The sequence below is a fragment of the Mustela erminea genome, chromosome 3 (assembly GCF_009829155.1).
Source record: "Mustela erminea isolate mMusErm1 chromosome 3, mMusErm1.Pri, whole genome shotgun sequence".
NCBI classification, from domain to species: Eukaryota; Metazoa; Chordata; class Mammalia; order Carnivora; family Mustelidae; genus Mustela; species Mustela erminea.
Genome location: NC_045616.1, coordinates 90,527,917 through 90,546,012, shown reverse-complemented (window position 1 = coordinate 90,546,012; position 18,096 = coordinate 90,527,917). Strand labels below are relative to the sequence as shown.

At 48.7% G+C, this 18,096-nt stretch overlaps 1 protein-coding gene across 1 annotated transcript in view; it reads right to left on the bottom strand.

Annotated features, from left to right (window-relative positions):
• The window catches only part of TRPC7 (transient receptor potential cation channel subfamily C member 7), a 143,311-nt gene that overhangs the window by 1,788 nt on the left and 123,427 nt on the right, over nt 1–18,096 (bottom strand). The window contains exons 7-10 of the mRNA XM_032336641.1: nt 13,824–14,019; nt 8,269–8,490; nt 7,520–7,600; nt 1,091–1,166 (exon numbers count right to left, since the gene is read on the bottom strand). Of these exons, the coding sequence (XP_032192532.1) occupies nt 1,091–1,166; nt 7,520–7,600; nt 8,269–8,490; nt 13,824–14,019 (575 nt within the window). The remainder of the gene's footprint in view (nt 1–1,090; nt 1,167–7,519; nt 7,601–8,268; nt 8,491–13,823; nt 14,020–18,096) is intronic.

Here is an 18,096-nt window from a genome sequence, read left to right as displayed (position 1 = left end):
ACCTCCAGTAGGAAGCAGAGGGTCACTAACTGACCAGGCTCTTCCAGTAGGTCCCTGTGGCCTGAGCAAGGGGGACACTGAGTGCCTTCGTTCATGGAGAAGGCTGTTTCCAGGTAGCAAATATTTGTCCTGTGTGTCTCATGAAGATTAATGACCTGGTATAAGGTAATTTGCTTTTCGCTTAAGAGTAACTGCTTAAAATGGCCTGGAAAATCACCCAGGCAGTGAAAATGATGCTGTCTGCAAACCTCAGTGTGCATCAGAATGACCTGGGGCTTTTATCAAAATGCACAGCCTCCAGGTGCCACCCCGCAGATGCCGACACCTTGGGCCTGGGTGACGTCTGGGATGGGCATTTTTAGCATGTGATTCCAAGGTGGGGAATGCTTCCAGAAACACTGCAGGCTGTCAGGTTTCTGACAGCCTAGAAGGGAGACAGGATGGTGGCAGGATCTGAAAGAGGGGTCCAGTCTGCCTCTGGCTCTCTGTATGTGTACCCGCAGAATGAGGAATTCTGGGTCGCCCTGAATTGCACCCGTGGGACACAGTGAGGGAATCGAGGCAGCCATTGCTGGGCTAGGCAGGAATATCACCAGCCCCTGCCCCCAAAGGGATAACCAGGTCCTGATCCCTGGGGTCTGGTCTGAGTACGGTCACGTCACTTGGCAACTGGGAACCAGTGGCACAAATGGAATGAAGGTTGCGCATCAGCCGGTTTTGAACAGGGAGATGATTTTGGATTATCCAGTCTAATCGTGAGTCTTTACAAGCGGAAGAGGAAGGCATGAGAGGGTCAGAGGGACACAAGGACAGAACAGGAAGGACCGTGGCAGCTGGAGAAGGGTTCCGGGCCGGGGGGCTGGTTCTGACATGAGGCAGCTGTAGGCAGCCGGGGGGGATGGTGGTGGTGGCCCCAGCCCACAGTCAGCGAGGGGACAGGAGCCCCACCCCCACAGCCACATGGCACCTCCTTCTGCCCACAACCGAACCAGCAAGGGAAGCGAGTGCCCCCAGGGCCTCAGGATAGGAACACGGCTTGGTAACCCCGGGAGCCCACTGCCCGTCCACACGAAAAGAACTCATAGCTCACCTTCATTGACTTCGTCACTTTCTCTGTCCACCTGGGCTTTCAGGACATATCTCTTTATGAGCCGCTTCATGATTTTCTGAAATGGGAGCACAAGGAAAGGGTCAGACAAGCCTGGCCAAGGACAGAAGCAGGCGCCCGCATGGTGTACGTATGGCCACCCCACTCCCGCGGAGTGCCCGGTCAGGGGTTAGGGGTGCCCCCATGCCCGGTGCCTCTCTTCTCAGGGTGCTTCTCCTGTGGTGGGACCTGGGCCTGTGTCTGTTTAACTACTCCCCTAGAGTAACCCTACCCCGGGGACATGAGACCAGGACACTCAAGGGGAAGAGGCCAAACCAGGGAGAGTGAGGGCTGCTTGAGGGCCCTATGCCTGACTCCACCCGGACATTTTTTTTGTCACCTTAGCTGGTCATGGCCTCTCCTCGGGGCTTAGCACAGAGTCAGGACCAGGCTGGACAGATCCACTCTACCTTGGAAAATTCCTACCAGAGGCAGAAACAGTTATGGGGGGACCTCAGGAGGTTTTGCCAGGATCCCACTTCCCTGAAAGCCTGCGTGCCTGTCGTGCTGGAGGGGAAGCGCTGGGCCTGCAGCTTCCGTGTATTATGCAGATACAGGCTCTTGAAGCAAATGAGGAGGTAGGAGTAAACACTTCAGAGACACCAAGAATAGAGCCAAGTGCGAGAAAGACGGCAGGAGGTGAACTTTGGATTTTGCCAGCTGGTCGTTGGAAGGTTCCTGGGCAGTCACAGGATTTAGAAATACTTGGATAGCTGAGATGTCGGAATCTCACCAGGGCCGAGCAGCTGGCGGAGAGGGAGGGATTCCCTGCTCCTTGCTGACCCCTTCCTGTTGCCTGCTCACACCTGGGGACTCAGGGGACAGAGGCAGCACTTTCTACATGGGAGGGACATGCATTCTGTCCCTGGCTGTGCTGTGTGTGGTCAGGCAGGTTACCGAGTTTTCTCCGACTATGTGGGCTCAGGAAAAGCTTTTTGTAAGCCAAGGGAAGTGGATGGCTGGATGGCAAAGAGAAGGATTGAGCCCATTCTTGTCATCAACTGCGGGTTCTCTCAGTGCCTTTGATGGCAAAGCCCTCAGCCCGGTGTCTCCAGGCTGTGTGACTCCAGGACTCTAACCAAACTAGGCAAAGGCCATCTGGGGGGAGCCCTGTGTCACTTCTAGGCCGCTGCTGCCCCACACCCCCTCCGTCCTCGGGTACTAGTCTCTTTGGCTCTGTGCTTTGAGTCGTGATCTTATTTTGGCTGAACTGTGAGAGAGCAAGTTGTATGCTGCCCTCTGTCAGAGAGGCCTGAATCTTGTGTTAGTGGTTAAACTGCGCTGCTAGATTTCTCCTGGACGTTCTCCTAGTCCCTAAGACAGTTTACTCAAGTGGTAAGAATCGATGTCTTTCTTGGCACTCCGTAATGCTCTTTTCACTTTGAACTCCGAAACCCATACAAAACCAACTTTGTCCTGAGCTAGTTTTCAGGGAAGAAGCACAAAACCCCTAAAACCCAGACCACCAGGTATCTGGAATTCATCCTGAAGGTAACATTCAGAAGTATTCTGCAAGTTTTCAGGCTGAAGCAAGTCAAGGAGATCTTGTTAACATTTGTTGCCATTTGAAGGAAAACCTCAAGAATTAAGGGTTGTTTAGTTTCTGGATTCATCAGTTGAAGACTCTTTAAATATATGGGGTAGAAGTATAAGCTGGAGGTTCACTGTTCTGCAATGGTGAGTTCACTGTTCCGCAATGGTGCTGAGTCAAGTTTTTCTACAGATACGGCAGTGATCACTGTCTTACCCTGTGTTGTAGCACAACATGACTCAACCCCTTATTTTAAAAGATTCCATGGTACATTTATTACTAATACACAGTGTGACCCTCAAACTCCGTTTGTTTTGAATAGGTGAGACCCTGCTCATAAGCCCCCTTAGTGCAGAGTGGCTCTCTGGGAGGTGGGGAGAAAGGGTGGAAAAGAAACAAGAAAACACTTGTATTGAGTACTTCCTATAGACCAGGGTCCCCTTAGCCTCCTTGACAAAATGACCTCACTGAATGCTTCCAGAAACCTGGTGAGCATGGGGAGGTCGTCTCCATTCATAGATGAGGACCCTGAGGCTCATGTTGTGAGGTGACATATCCAAGGTCACATAGCCAGGAAGTGGCAGATCTGAGATGTAACCAAAGTGGAAACCAAAGCTGGGGCTTCTTCCAACCTTCAGGAAAAGGTTATACACAAGTTGCTTTTGGGGGTTGGGATATAGGAACTGGTTCCCATTGGTCAGAGGGGTTCAGGCCACTCGTAGGTACCTACTTGTCCTTGAAAAAAACAGTTTTCTATGCAGGCAGAAGCCTCAGCTAGATTTTGGAGATTTTGTTCAGTTGTTAACCCTTGGGAATATTTCAATAAAAAAACTGTTTAAAAAAACTTCCTTGGGGAAGAAGGTCACAGGCTTGTCACTGTCACGAGTGCTCACGGTCCATTCTTGAAGGCCGGCATGCCTCATCTGAGCTAAGGTTTGCACATCTGTGGCTCCAAGGGGAGAGGAACAAATGTTTGTTATTAAGCCCCTCACTGTCCATCAAGATTATAGGGGCTTAATATGGAATAAGCAGAACCTCATGAAGACGGCAGATAGGCAGGGACCGGTTACCCTTCCTCCCACCCCCATTTCACTCCCAGAAGTGACAGATGTCTTAAAGGAGAGTTGTGTGACTACCTAGCATCTGCTTAGAGACTTTGTGTCCTGATGGGCACCAGGTTCCCGTCCAATTTGTATGTTTTAGACAACCTGGGGTATGTAGTAGAAGATGCCAGTCTTGTCCCCAGAAATGCGGAAGTGGCTGGAACCTGCCCAAATGGCCCAAAGTTCTCTTTAACACAGATGCTAGAGGGGATATCTGTTTTCAGAAAAGATGGACATCAAAATCCCCCCTCACCCCCCTTCACTGTCTTTAGGGTGAGAGAATGTTCCTTTGTGATCGGTTTGGGATGTCCCCTTGCTATCTTTCATATTTTCTTTCACTTCAAGATGATAATAAACTTTCCCCAAGTGGATGTGTCCCCATTGGTGTCGATTCTACTGACCTTGCCCTCCTGCCCTTAGCAGGTGCTGGAGATGAGCATAGCTAGTGACATCACTCAGGCCAAAGAACTAATACTGGAGGGGACGAGGGTGAGAGGCGTAAGGGATCGGAATGGTCATGACAGTAAGGTCCAGGGAAGGAGCCTCGTGGTTCCCCTGCCCACATTCCCAGGGAGGCTGGTGGTGCTGGGGAGGCATAGAAAGCCTTTCTCTGGAAAAGAGGCCTCTCTCTGTGCAGCCAGGGGAGCTCAAGATGTTAACAAAGAGGACACAGACGGGATGTTGAAGATGGTCCACAAAACAGAACCTAGAGGGAGCTGTGTTGCCGCCTACGAACACAGAAATTGAGGGATGCTTGGAAGGGAGGGTACGAAATGGATCCCAGGACATGCCATGTGTTCAACTAGGGTTTATCAGACACAAGAAACAGAAGGAGTCACCGTTAGTGAGTTGTCTATCCTGTTTGCTTCAGTCTCTACAGAAAAGGCCACGTAGAGCATGAAAAGGAGGACTGGGTTTGGGAAGGGATTACACCCTAGATCCTGAACAGACTGTGCCTGGATTCTCTGGTGCATTTGAGGTGCAGCTTGTTTGCTTTGCCTGAAAAGGAAAAGCAGCTCTCCAAGCGGTACTGGATGAGTCTGCACGCACCCCAGCAGACAGGCACCTTGGATTCTGGAGCAGGTTACAGAGTAGCTTTGATGGGAATACTTTGACCCCTTCATCAGTATCTTGGTTTTGGTTCACCGTTTAGTTTCACATGAACCCAGATTGGGGGAAAAAAAATCAAACAAACAAAAAAACCCCCACAACATTGCAAAAGTAAGGGGTCAGTTTTGTAAAAATAGCCATTAGAACCCTCATGGCCTAAGTTAAAGCACAACACAGAGAGCCTCTGGTCTGAGGAAACGGCCTTCCCTTACACCAGAGAACCCCTAGACGGCAAAGCATGGACAAGATGAAACACCCCCACTCACTGAGTGTGAGAAACCGAACAGATCTGCTGAAGAGACACAAAGGCAACAAGCTTAAAAACTCCATGCATGTGGACAACGCTGGGATGCTACAGCATTTCTCAGAAAGCTGACAGTGTAAGGGACTTGCGTCCAGCCATCCATCCTCAGGGAGGTGACGGCTCCGGGTGCGGCCAGGCGCGTAAGGAAGAGGAAGTGTGCCAGGCTCCTCCTGCACCTTTGGAAGTTGCTTTGGGAAGAAAGTAGTGCAACTTGGAAGGCTGCCAGTGGGCCCAAGAAAACAAGAGGCTTTGCTAGACCCTTGCCCCAGTCCTTCATTCTAGAAGCTGCTTCTATACCTTGCCCCCTCCCCTCATGTTCCACAGGCTCAGATGTTCTCAGGCAGGCTGGACAGGTTCTCCGCAAGGCTTGGGTGCCCAGGAAAGGTGATGTAGTAAGAGAGGACTATACTTGTGAGTCAGAGAGAGTTCAACCAGCTGTGGACCTTTACCGCTGAGCCCCAGTTTTCTCTCTGTTTAATGGGGTTAAAGCTACTGCTTCTCCCTCTGGCGTTGGGTGAGATCACACCTGGGCTAGTGTCTAGGCTGCACCCCGCCATCCTTCATGCCATCTCTTATTTCACTCCTTTCTGAGCAGATGATGGCTCAGGAAGATAGCCAGACTTCACCTTACAGGGCTGAGCCAGAGTATATGGGCAAATGCAAAAAGGGCTCTCCCTTCTTCGCTCCCTCTCAATCCTTCCCCTCTAATGTGTACTGGTCCTGTTTCCTTCCTTCTTTTCTGTGACAACTGTTTGAATAAATAGCCCAGGGGCTTTTCTTGGTGGAATCCCAAAATATGGGGTGAGCAGGCTGCCCAAGGTCATCAGTAGCCCGAAGCCCACTACCACCCATCTCTGTAATCACAGTGGGAAGCTTTTGGGGATGTTGATGGCAGCAGGGACTCAGCCAGTGGTGAGGCAAGATAGAAATGGGATCACCCCGAGGCTGCTTTTGAAACGGTCTTGTTCATAAAGGATCGATTCTGGGTAGAGGACATTCACCACATCATCAGTCTTCCTTTATCTCGGCAGCTGATTCTTCTTGAAACCCATCAGAGACTTGACCCTAACCCATGAGGGCTTTCTATCTCTTTTGTGACACAGATAATCTATACTTTTCTCTGAGAAGCTGAGCAATAAAAATCTCTCCACTGACGGAAGGATTTGTGCTGTAACATAACTCAAAGCAGATCAAACTGGTCAGGCCCAATTTTGCACACGATTAAATACAAGATTTGCCCGTTTCTAGTTTTTAGCCTGTGTCCTCTCATCAAACTCTAAGTACTTGGAGGGATGAACTTTTTCTTAATTGTGTGCTTAAATGCTCCTACCTGCGTAACTGGCTTCTGAAATATGGGTGGAGATACTTTGAGGGATCTACGCCTGGAAGATGCTAGGTCTCATTGCTCCGTCTGGGACGGCCATGCTCAGGACAGCTTGCAGTTCACCTCTGATAAGCCCTGATCAGCATGGACAGAACTGCTGATCATCGAGAAAGGGAAGGCAGGAAACGCATGGCCTGTACTTTTATAATCAATAACCTGAAGTTGCCATTTATCACTGGCTCATGGGCTGATTCAGACGGATACAGAGGTGTGGCACTAATTTCCAAAAGCCACGCAAAGGACCGTAAGCATAAAACGTCTTCTAAGGTTTATGTACAAGAACTGACTTTGGCAGGCTGGTATCTTAAGTCAGGGACTCCGTGAAGACACCCATGTCCGCCTGGTCGCTTCAGACAGACACCTGGGAGTCATGCCGGGCACCCCGTCCCTGTGGAGAAGCATCGCGCTCCACTGCCTGTCTGTCCAGAATGTATATTGAATCTGTCTGCTTTTCTCCCTCCCCCTACTCACAACCCAGTCCACGTCTCGCTCCCTTGCACCTGGATGACTGGCCCCTGACAGGCTTCTCCCCTCCTGCTTTTGTGGATGCTCTTTCCATCCCTGGGGGGCCCCACAGGGCTACCTCCTTCTTTGAGGTCTTAGCTAAGTGTCCTGTCCTTGAAGTGGCTTCCTCTGATACCCACATTGTTTGCCCCCTGTTGTTTTCTTCTTTCTCCCTTTATCAATTTGAGGTCACTAATTTACGTGTTCCTTGTTCCTTGTCTCCATGCCTCACGGGCCTGGACGTGCTGCTGTGATGGGAACCCGTCTCCATCCCCAGGGAGTAGCGATGCCTAGTCTATCCTTGGCACTCAGTGCACGTTTGTGGAATGAAGGAAGGAATGGAGCTGTGGGCTGGGGGGCCCCGACACAGCCCAGTTACTAAATCCATTTCTGGAGAGCGCCCCCTTCTGCCCATGCCTGGGGAAGGGGTGGTTACCTGATATCGGGTGGGCTTGCTGAAACTGTTATTTGCTGTCAGGTTTTCAGAATTCCTCATCCCAGCCTGGTAGCGAGTCTTCTGGAAAAAAAAAAAAAAAACAACAAAACACCCCAATACATAATAAATACTACACACACACACACACACACACACACACACACACATGTTCGTACAACACATATGACAGCCATCTGTGAACAGCACAGATGAGACTGTCCCTGAAAAGAGGCCCCGCATGAAGCTTATATACCCACTGCTGCTAGGCTTCTTAGAACACCATTCTTAGGACCTTAGTTCTGTAGGATGACTACAGGTCAACTTTGGGAAGCCCTGAGTTATAGTTCATAGGGACTATCTTTCTTCCAGGGGCCTCAGAGATTCTCAAGTGCTACTAAACCTTGGCAGTCTTCGGGAGGGGGAGATGATGGGTAAGGGAACCTTTCTTCCCGGAGATCATTCTCCAGGCACTTTCTGGGAAGAACCATTCCTCTGTGGGGGCCCACGAAGTGGTTGCCTCCATGGGGGTGTGGCTCAGCCCCCAGTAGGGCCACCCCTGCAGGGAACTGTGGGGAGAAGGGCAGCTACCCCAGGCTGCCTCTGCTGGGGCTGCAGCGTACACTGATGTGCCCGCGGATTCTGAAAAGCGGGGGCCCCTTGCTGACCTCCCTCGCATCAGCGCACCCTCTGAATCAAGCACATCCCCCTCCCCCTGTCTTCTCTGGTCCCATGAACCCCATGCCACCTACCCTGAATTTGGAATTCAGCATGCCCATTTCAAGGTCATTTTCACAGCTTTTGGCCTTGGATTTACAGAGTTTGATGAGGCACATCTTGATTCTCATTATGAGATAATAAAATGATTTAGGACTTGGCACTAGATTGAAAGGAGCAGGAAGAGTTCTTCCTTCATCAAAGTAAGACAGCCAGAGCTTTGCTCGGGCAAATTTCCACTCCACATCTGCATCCTCCTGTGGGACAAAGGGAAACAAACACACCATCAAAGGCCACAGTTGAATGGCGGAGTTCGGTGTGAGGGGCCGGGATGCAGGCCGACTTGGGAACGGGACCGGCTGAGAGGCTGTGGGATGCTATTTGCTGTTCACATTGGCTCCGGATGAGGAGTTTCTCTTGCTCAGACCATACGAAATTAGTCCTCCCTGAGATCTCTGCCTGACTCCACGGGATTCATTTCTTGGAAAAGCTCAGCCTGTTCCTCCTCCCTGACTTTCCGCTGGGTATTTTCACAAAGATTTCTCCACGTGCCGCAAGCCCGAGAACTCTGCTCACTGGAACTTAATCCCATCAGCCATCAAGAGCTCTGCCGGTTCACGAATCACCACCACGGCATCAAGGGATTCATGTTCCAGAGCAGTGCTGCCCAGTAGAAATAGCAAGTAAGCCACAAAGGTGAATCACGTAAGTAAATTTAATTTTTCTAGTAGTCACAGTATAAAAGGGAAAACGGAACAGGTGCGGGTTTTTTTTTTTTCCTTTTCAGGTTTTCATTGAAATTCTAGTTAGCGAATGCATAGGGTAACCGTTTCAGTAGTAGAAGTTAGTGATTCATCAAAGTTTACATTATTTTAAAGTGTTATTTATTTACTTACTTGAAGTAATGTCTCCACCCAACGTGGGGCTCAAACTCACAGCCCTGAGATTGAGTCTCACAGCCCTCCTGACGGAACCAGCCAGGTACCCCACAGAACAGGTGAAATTAATCTCAGTGATACCTATTTTTTTTTAAAGATTTTATTTATTTATTTATTTGACAGAGAGAAATCGCAAGTAGATGGAGAGGCAGGCAGAGAGAGAGAGAGGGAAGCAGTCTCCCTGCTGAGCAGAGAGCCCGATGCGGGACTCGATCCCAGGACCCTGAGATCATGACCTGAGCCGAAGGCAGCGGCTTAACCCACTGAGCCACCCAGGCGCCCGATACCTATTTTTTTAATGCAAGAGATCCAAAATGTGAATCATTTCAGTGTGTCATCATTATAAAAATTCTTAATGAGATAACTCATATTTTTTTCCCCTACTGAGTCTCTGAAATCGGTGTGTATTGTATGCTTACAGCACATTCCCATGTAGACCTGACACATGTCACCTACGTAGCAGGTACACGTGGCGAGCAGCTCCCGTGGTATATCTTATCGCTGCGTATTTCTAATTAGCAAGCATATTTCTGATTGGTTGGAGTGCTACCACAGGGGACGTGAAGGGATTCTGCGTGTGTCGTTTGAGAGAAACAGACCTGACTGTAGTGAGCCCCAGCCAGTCCAGCCATGCTCTCTTCCCTCGTAGCAGTGCGAGATTTAAACCCTATATCCATTACTTCTGACGTGGTATCCGTGCCCCCTAAGAGATAGCAGGTGTGTGTGGCTTTTATAGGCAGCCTCTTCAGCCGTCTGTCCTAGTGGGGTAGTTTGAGAGCAGCAAAGAGGCATGGGGCTGGGCATCAGACAGACCTGGGCTCACACGACCCCTTACTCGCTGCCTGACTTCAGCAAGGGCTTTGGGCTCGCTCACCGGGAGATGGAGACGATGCTGCCTCCCTCTCGTAGCCTTGAGATTGGCACCGAGTCTGTGCTCCAGTAGGAGGTGGGTTCCGATCCTCACAGACACTAGCATAGGTCATATGATGAGAATGACATGAGTTCACTTTGTGTCAGACATTAGAAGGCCCTCGGGAAATATTATTTTCATCTCCATAACTTAACACAGTGCCTGGAGTTCAACCTGTAGTCACTCAGCAGACGTGTGTCTAGTACCTACTCTGTGGCTGGCCTGGGCTGGGGGTAGGCACAGGGTTGACTGTGGACTCGTGGAGCGCGCGGCCTGGCCCATGGCACAAATATGGCAAACTGTTTATCGCCTCGTCTTTCACCTGGAGTCGAGCTAAGGGCTACGGGGTCCTCTGGGTGTGGAGCTCCTGACCTGGCCTGCAGGGCCAAGGAGGCTGCCTGATGGCTGGTGTTGGAGCTGAGCTCCCCGGGGTGAGTAGTTCTCCGCCAGGTCAAGTGTGGGTGGGGTGAGAGCGGAGAAGAGTGGGAGGTAGTGAGTAGAAGAGGCAGTGAGAAGTGTAAACAGCTTTTCTGAGAAAGTTGGCAGGAAAGAGCACCAGGAGGGAAAGAGCTGGAAAGCGGGATGGAGGGAGGATTTTTTTAGTTACTTTTTTTTGTTTTTTGTTTTTTGTTTTAAAGATCCAGCATCTCATTTAAAGGCTGACAGGAAGGGGGAAGCTAGGGGTGGAGCAGGGACGATGTGCAGTGGCAGCTCCCAAGGACGCGAGAGGACCGGGAGCACGTGGGCAGGGCAGCTCAGGTGGAGGAGGCCTCTCTCCCCCAAGATGGGGGCATGGCCCATGTAGAGGCAGGTGGGTCCCTGGATTTGGAGAGTAGGTGCTCTAGATCTGTTGACTGAAGAAATGAGTGTTCTCACGGAAGATTTCACAAATGTGTACTTCATCGAAGTCCAGCGTGAGCCGGGGTACTACCTGGCACTGTCTAGTGGCCTTGTTCCGCTTCTCGGGATCCTCGTGCATTGTTGGTGAGATGGGAGGGAGCACGTGCTCTCGCTTGAGGAGAAGCCCAGAGCGCTGAGAGGAGGTGTGGGCTGCAGTGTGCGCTCTCCATCTCGTGGCACAATGCCATGCTGGGGTCGCTTGACCTCACAAGCCCACGTGACGTCATGGCCGTGCCTCATCCTTCCCCAAACTAGTGGGCATCTCTCCACACTAATTCCATGGTTTCCATGCCACGTTCCTTTGGACCAAAGCACAATGTGCTTGTTGGAAAGGGGCCGCACCCTGGGTGAGTGGTATGGAGACCTGCGTACTATCCAGGCACCATCTGGTTCCTCTTACATTTGGGGAAACTGAGACCCAGAAGGGCAGGGAGGGCTGCTTGGCAACAGCTCACCTGCATAAGTGAGTAAATATGTACACCATGCAAACATATGCTCATTTGTGGACAGAGTGCTGCATTTTCCTTTGGGGGGAAGGGGGAAAGTAGGGACAACGCTCAGGCTTCGTGTTGACTCACCTCTCCCTCTCACCTCTTGCTGCTTTTCCTGGTACAGTCTGCCTTCTTACAGGCCAAGAATACTACATTATTTCACCCCTCCTGCCTTGGCTCATGTTGTTTTTTTGGGGAGGTGTGTGTTATGAACCAAATGTGTCCCCTAAAATTCAAATGTTGAAGCCCTAAACCCCAGCACCTTAGAATGTGACTGTGTTTGGAAATAGGGGCCTTTAAAGAGGTAAGTAACGTTAAACAACGCTGTTAGAGTGGGCCCTGGGTTGACATCAAGGATGAACTTACACCGAGCAGAAGAGATGTCAGGGACCCACCCACAGGGAGGAAAGGCCATAGGAGGATGCCACGAGAAGGCAGCCATCGGCCAGCTGAGGAGAAACACCCAGAAGAAACCAGCTCTGCCAGCACCCTGATCTGGGACGTCCAGACCCCAGAACTGTGGGGAAAACCCACTCTGTGCGGCTCTGTTTCCACAGCCCTGCAAAACAATTCTGGGAGGTCTTTAATTTCTTCTTATTGAGAAATACACTAGTGCTTGTTTCTTATAAAAGATCCAAGTACAAAGGTGTGACAGCCCCCTTCCAAAGCTTTCTCCTTTAACTTCCTTCCCCAGAGGATGCCCGGGGTCAATCCATCAATGGTGTGGTAGCTTTTCCCTGCCTTTCTCTGCTTTTTCTTTCTGTACATGCACATTCGTATTGTTATGTAAATAAGATTTTCCTAGGTGTGCTTCTCCACAACTTGCATTTTTCCCCACTTAACGATGTCATAGAGATTGCGCGATATCAGCGCAAACAAGTTTTTCCTCATTTGTAGATGCAGTGTTCTAGAGTCTCCGTCAGAGTTTATTGGAACCCTCTGAAATCGATGGGCTATTTGCACGTTTTTCCTTTAATGAGCACCTATGTAAAACCACACTTCTGCCTAGGTCTATCCTAGGATTGCAATTGTTGAGTCAATTCAAAATAGGTTAGTGCATTTTATTAATCCTTAGCTTATTTATTTTATCTTATAATAAGTAAAACAATAATAAGATTTAGAAAGCATGAAAAGGCCTAAGGAGAAAGGCATTCAGCCCCTCCCTTCCCCCCCCTACTCCCACCATTCCCTCACGCCCCTTCTCTTCCACTCTCCCCTCCCCCGCCTCTGGACAGGTAGCCCTGCTGTGTTCCTTGTGGACCGTTTCAGAGATTTCTTCCTTTTCAAAGCTTAATCAATTAAAAGTGAGTATGTATGCCCTTTTCTTCCTTTGTTACACAAGGGAGAGCACACTATGAACACTGTTCTGCAACTTGATTTTTTTTTCATTTAAATGCTAACTGGCAGGTCTCTCGTCCAGTGTATGAAGAACATCTTTGTCCTTCCTGAAGTTGAGCACTGTTCTCCTGTTCAGATGCATCATAATCTGTTTCACTAGATTCCTATGAATGCTCATTTAGTTTTTTCTTAATTTCTTGTTCTTCCAAGCAAGGCTGTTATCAAGTGCTTATGGCTTATGCATTTCAGATTTTGATAAATTGTCTCCTGAACTCCCTGAGCTATTTGGCAAAGTTGTATCACTCTTTGAATGGCCTTCAGGCCTCCCCTCTGGAAACTTCTCTGCTTTTGTGGCTTGTGTACCTGGTAGGACTGCTCTAGTTGTGCTGGGCCCAGGGCAGTGGAGTTTGCTCATCGATGTATCTGTTTTTCTCAAGGAACTGAGTTGTTACAGGGCAGGGACTGTCTTAGCCATCTTTGTGTCACCAGTGCCAGGCATGGACGTTGTATACAGTAGGTATTTAATAAATAATATGCAAGAGGCAAAGGGGATGTTGGTTGAAAGATACAGTCATTCTGATTGGCCATGGGCCACTGGCATGCAAGAGGAAAGATTTACCATCCTGATTCTCTCAGCTGAGCTTGAGCCACTTGGTGTGGCGGGCCACTCTGCCATGTGGCACGTTGACCAAAAGGGCTCCTGGGGGCAGTGTGATAAGCATGCTGGTTGTGTGCTGTTCTGACTTCACTTTTTTTTTTTTTTTTTAAAGCAATAGAGAGAATCCTGAGTGGGCTCCCTGCCCAGCGTGGAGCCCGAAGCGGGGCTCGATCTCACCATCCTGAGATCATGACCTGAGCCAAGAGTCAGATGCTTAACCCAGCGAGCCCCACAGGCGCCCCCTGGTTTCACATTTAGTAACACAGGAGCTGCTAATGTCATTACCCTCATTGCTTCAAACAGCCATGCAGATGAAACCAAGGGAGGGAGGACAAGTTCAGTGAGCTGGCCTTACCTCAATCTCCTGATACGAGTTGTTGATCATGGCTATGAGCATATTGAGCAGCACTACGACCATGGTGACATTGTAGACGCCATAGAGGACGTAGCCGATGTTCTCGATGAACTTGTGGTCGTACTTCAGCACCACCGAGATCACTTCAGACAAGCCAAAGATGGACCAGAATAAGGTTTTAAAACTTTCTTCAACCCTGTAAGGAGAGACAGTCCCTTCAGGCAGTTTGCATCTGCTGACGCTTTTCACAGGGAAGTCCCAGACTTTGGTGGTTACCCTGCGGTGGGGCTGGGCTGGCTGGCAGTGTCTGTCTTCTGAAATAATATTCAGATTTCTAGGAAGACTTCAAAAAGCTAGCATAGAGGGAAGGCTCTTTCTTTTCCTTTCAGTCCATTTATTGGGACTCCTGGCTGTGGTGTCACTTTTATCTTATAATTAATTAAACATTTAAAATGAACCAGCAGGTCAAATGTTTATCAGCCACGCCCTTCCTAAAATAGTCTCTTGAGTATCTCAGACCACCCAGCCCCATGGGCAGTGGGGAGAGGATGGTGTCCCCGGATGGAAGCAGCACTGCTGGTCACAAGCAGGACCTTAAGCCTCATGACCATCTCTGTGCCGGCCTTGCTTATTACCTCCATTTACAGACGGAGGTATGGGTACTCAGAGCTTTATCCCCTCCAGTCACATCTGGCTGGAAAGTGGGGTGCAGACCCAGGCACGTCTAGGATCTCCAAAAGCAGGTGCTTCTAACTACTACGCTTCTCCACCCGCCCCGGCTCTGGGGAGTGAGGCCAGCCACACATCTCATATCCTCTCAACGAGAGTCGGATTATGAGCAGTGTGACCTTGGTGTGTCCACCTTGTTCAGATTCAGCAGGCAGTTGTCCACACTCGCCATGCAGCTCCCTCAAGGTAGCTACTGCGCATGGTGCTGGTAGGGGAGTGTGGGGGGAGATCTGACTTTTCGGACACTGCTCTTTGACTCTTTAGAGACTGTGAACTTGTCAGGATCCGCTAGCTTTAAGATGAAGACCCAAGCATCTTTGACCGTCTGTACTTTGTGGCAAGGACCTCACATCAGGTTTCCAACAGAGAATCCAATCAGAAAGCTGGGTTTGGGTTGGGCGGTTTAGAACGCCCCCGGGCATCCGCTAACGTCTGAATGGTTACATACAGTGTTTTCGGTTTGCATCCGAATTTGGGGTACATTATGAGACAGCACTTTCTTTTTTCCTCTTTAACATTTCAGGTTTTCAGCACTCACCCACAAGTGGCCAGGTTTAGCTAGATCTCAAAAAAAAAAAAAAAATACCAGCGTTTCTTAAGGATTGGTATTTATCTAACAAGATGTAACAAAAATACTAGCACTTGTCACTTTGGCTACAAAATCCAGCTCTAACTTGCGTGAATCTTCGGCTCTCCTGTGTGTGAGTCCGTGTGGGCGTATGTGTATATGTGTGTCTAGCCAGCTGTTTGACTCAGTCCCAATGCATCCCAGAGTCTGAAAACTGAAGTGGGTTTTTGTTGTTATTGTGTGTTTCCAGTGTCTCTGAAAACTTTGGAATATTTGGAATATTTGATTCATTTTACTTTTAATAAGGAGGAATTTCTTTTTTTTTTTTTAAAGATTTTATTTATGTATTTGTCAGAGAGAGAGAGGGAGAGAGAGCGAGCACAGGCAGACAGAATGGCAGGCAGAGACAGAGGGAGAAGCAGGCTCCCTGCCGAGCAAGGAGCCCGATGTGGGACTCGATCCCAGAACACCGGGATCATGACCTGAGCTGAAGGCAGCTGCTTAAGCAACTGAGCCACCCAGGCATCCCAATAAGGAGGAATTTCTTTGGGAGTTTGGAAGTCATGACTGAGTATCCAGCATTCCTCTAGAGCTCCAGCTCCGGATGCCATTCTGAGAAACAGAGGAACACACTGCCTTCTTGGGCGAGATCCATTTTGTGTGAAATGGCCATCACTGGCCACGATTCTCTACAGGTATTGGCTTCTGTTAAGAAGGGAGCTTTTGGTTATCATCCTAGTGGAAGGGAACAGCGGCAGAGAGACTCCAGAACCGCCCCAATCCAGGACAGCAGGGTGTGATCTCTCTGACAGTTGTTCCCTTCCTAGCTGGATCTGCGGGAAACTGGAGGGCACACGATCTGAGCAAGGGACTGGGCAGGCAGGCCCTGGTCCCTGGTGACGCTCTTACCGTGGACGCTGTACGAAACAGATCACGTATGCAACTGAGTGATGCTTTACAGAAATTCATCTTCCCTTGCTTCCCTTGGAAAACCTCACAAACCTTTGGCTGACACAAATGGAGCAAGCAATTACAGAACTTTCAGGGAAAATTCTCTGAATTTTGATTAGGGAAAATGGCCTAGATTTGGAGTGTATTTTTTTTTTTTTCTTTCTCATTTGCTTCTGGCTATTCATTTTGCCACTAAGCTCTGTTTTATCCTTGGTGGCTTCACTTGGGCATTTTGTGTAACAGAATAATTTAAAGAAGGCAGAGACAGCCCACTAAGCAGTGTGTGTTGTGAGTAAAAGAACATTCACAGATCTCTAATGCATGGCTTAGCTCCCCCTCCTTTGGTTCCCTCCCTCCACAACCCCCCCCCCCCCTTGGAATACGAATTCTTTAGGTTTGTTATCTGGCTTCTGGACAGTCTTTACACCTGTTTCATTTCTATTCTATAGATCAAGGATTAGCCTCCAGACCTGAATTTGGCTATGACCTACAGGTGTAACTAATTATAAGAGGCTCAGACTCACTCTGAGCCTGGGATTTCCAGAGTCAAAGTGACCCCCTCCAGAGCAGTAACACATGCACCCAACTGGGCAGGAAGGGATCTTAGCCAAAGTATGCATTTTTAATCTCTTGTAAGCTCTTTCAGGACTATCTATATCCCTCTGTCCTCTTATTATGGGGCAAAATGGGTCATCATTGCAAAGACCTCCTTTAAAGTAAAGCCAGGTCTACTGGCTTGAATCACCCTCAATGGCTAGACCCACCATTGATTGGGTCTTTCGTTTACCCCTCTTTCTTTTTTTAAATTAAATTTATTTATTTTCAGCATAACAGTATTCATTATTTTTTCACCACACCCAGTGCTCCATGCAATCCGTGCCCTCTATAATACCCACCACCTGGTACCCCAACCTACCACCCCCCCACCACTTCAAACCCCTCAGATTGTTTTTCAGAGTCCATAGTCTCTCATGATTCACCTCCCCTTCCAATTTACCCCAACTCCCTTCTCCTCTCTAACTCCCCATGTCCTCCATGCTATTTGTTATGCTCCACAAATAAGTGAAACCATATGATAATTGACTCTCTCTGCTTGACTTATTTCACTCAGCATAATCTCTTCGAGTCCTGTCCATGTTGCTACAAAAGTTGGGTATTCATCCTTTCCGATGGAGGCATAATACTCCATAGTGTATATGGACCACATCTTCCTTATCCATTCGTCCGTTGAAGGGCATCTTGGTTCTTTCCATAGTTTGGTGACTGTGGCCATTGCTGCTATAAACATTGGGGTACAGATGGCCCTTCTTTTCACTACATCTGTATCTTTGGGGTAAACACCCCCTCTTGATGTGATCTGGACTAACCCCATAGACTAATTTTGTTGTCATTGTCTCTCAGACGGGACCTCATGGCTGAGTTATGCACAGTTAGCTGGGCTAAATGGGAGGCAGTACAGAATTTTATTCATAGCTCCACCTATACAACTAAATTCTGAGTAGAATTGAAGAGCTCAATGTTTAAAAATGACACAATAGAATGCTAGACTAAAATATTGCTATTTATATAATATTTGGCTGGAAGATGTTTCAGAAGCCAGAAAGGGAAAGATGGAGGGATTTGACAACATAAAACTTCACTCATATACAACAAAGATGTAATAACTAACAATGTAGGGCAAAAGACTAAGTGAGAAAAGAATTTGTATCTCCAATACACATGACAGTGTCAGATACTGGGGGTCTTTCTTATATAAAGAGATCTTATTAATCAATATGAAAATGACAGACATCTTAGCAGGAGGAAAAAGGGGGGAAAGAAACTTCTATGAAAACGATGCTTTTTAGGGTGACTGGAGCTCCATAATTAACTTGAAGTGTCATGCTAGTGGCATCCTCTGGTTTAATATGTGGTAGGAAATAAAGGAAACTTGTCCTCACTGCCCTGAGTGGGAAAAGGCTGTGTTACTTTGACCTTGGAAACCTACCATAATATATTCTCAGAGAGAAGGCTGGCCTTGGAAGG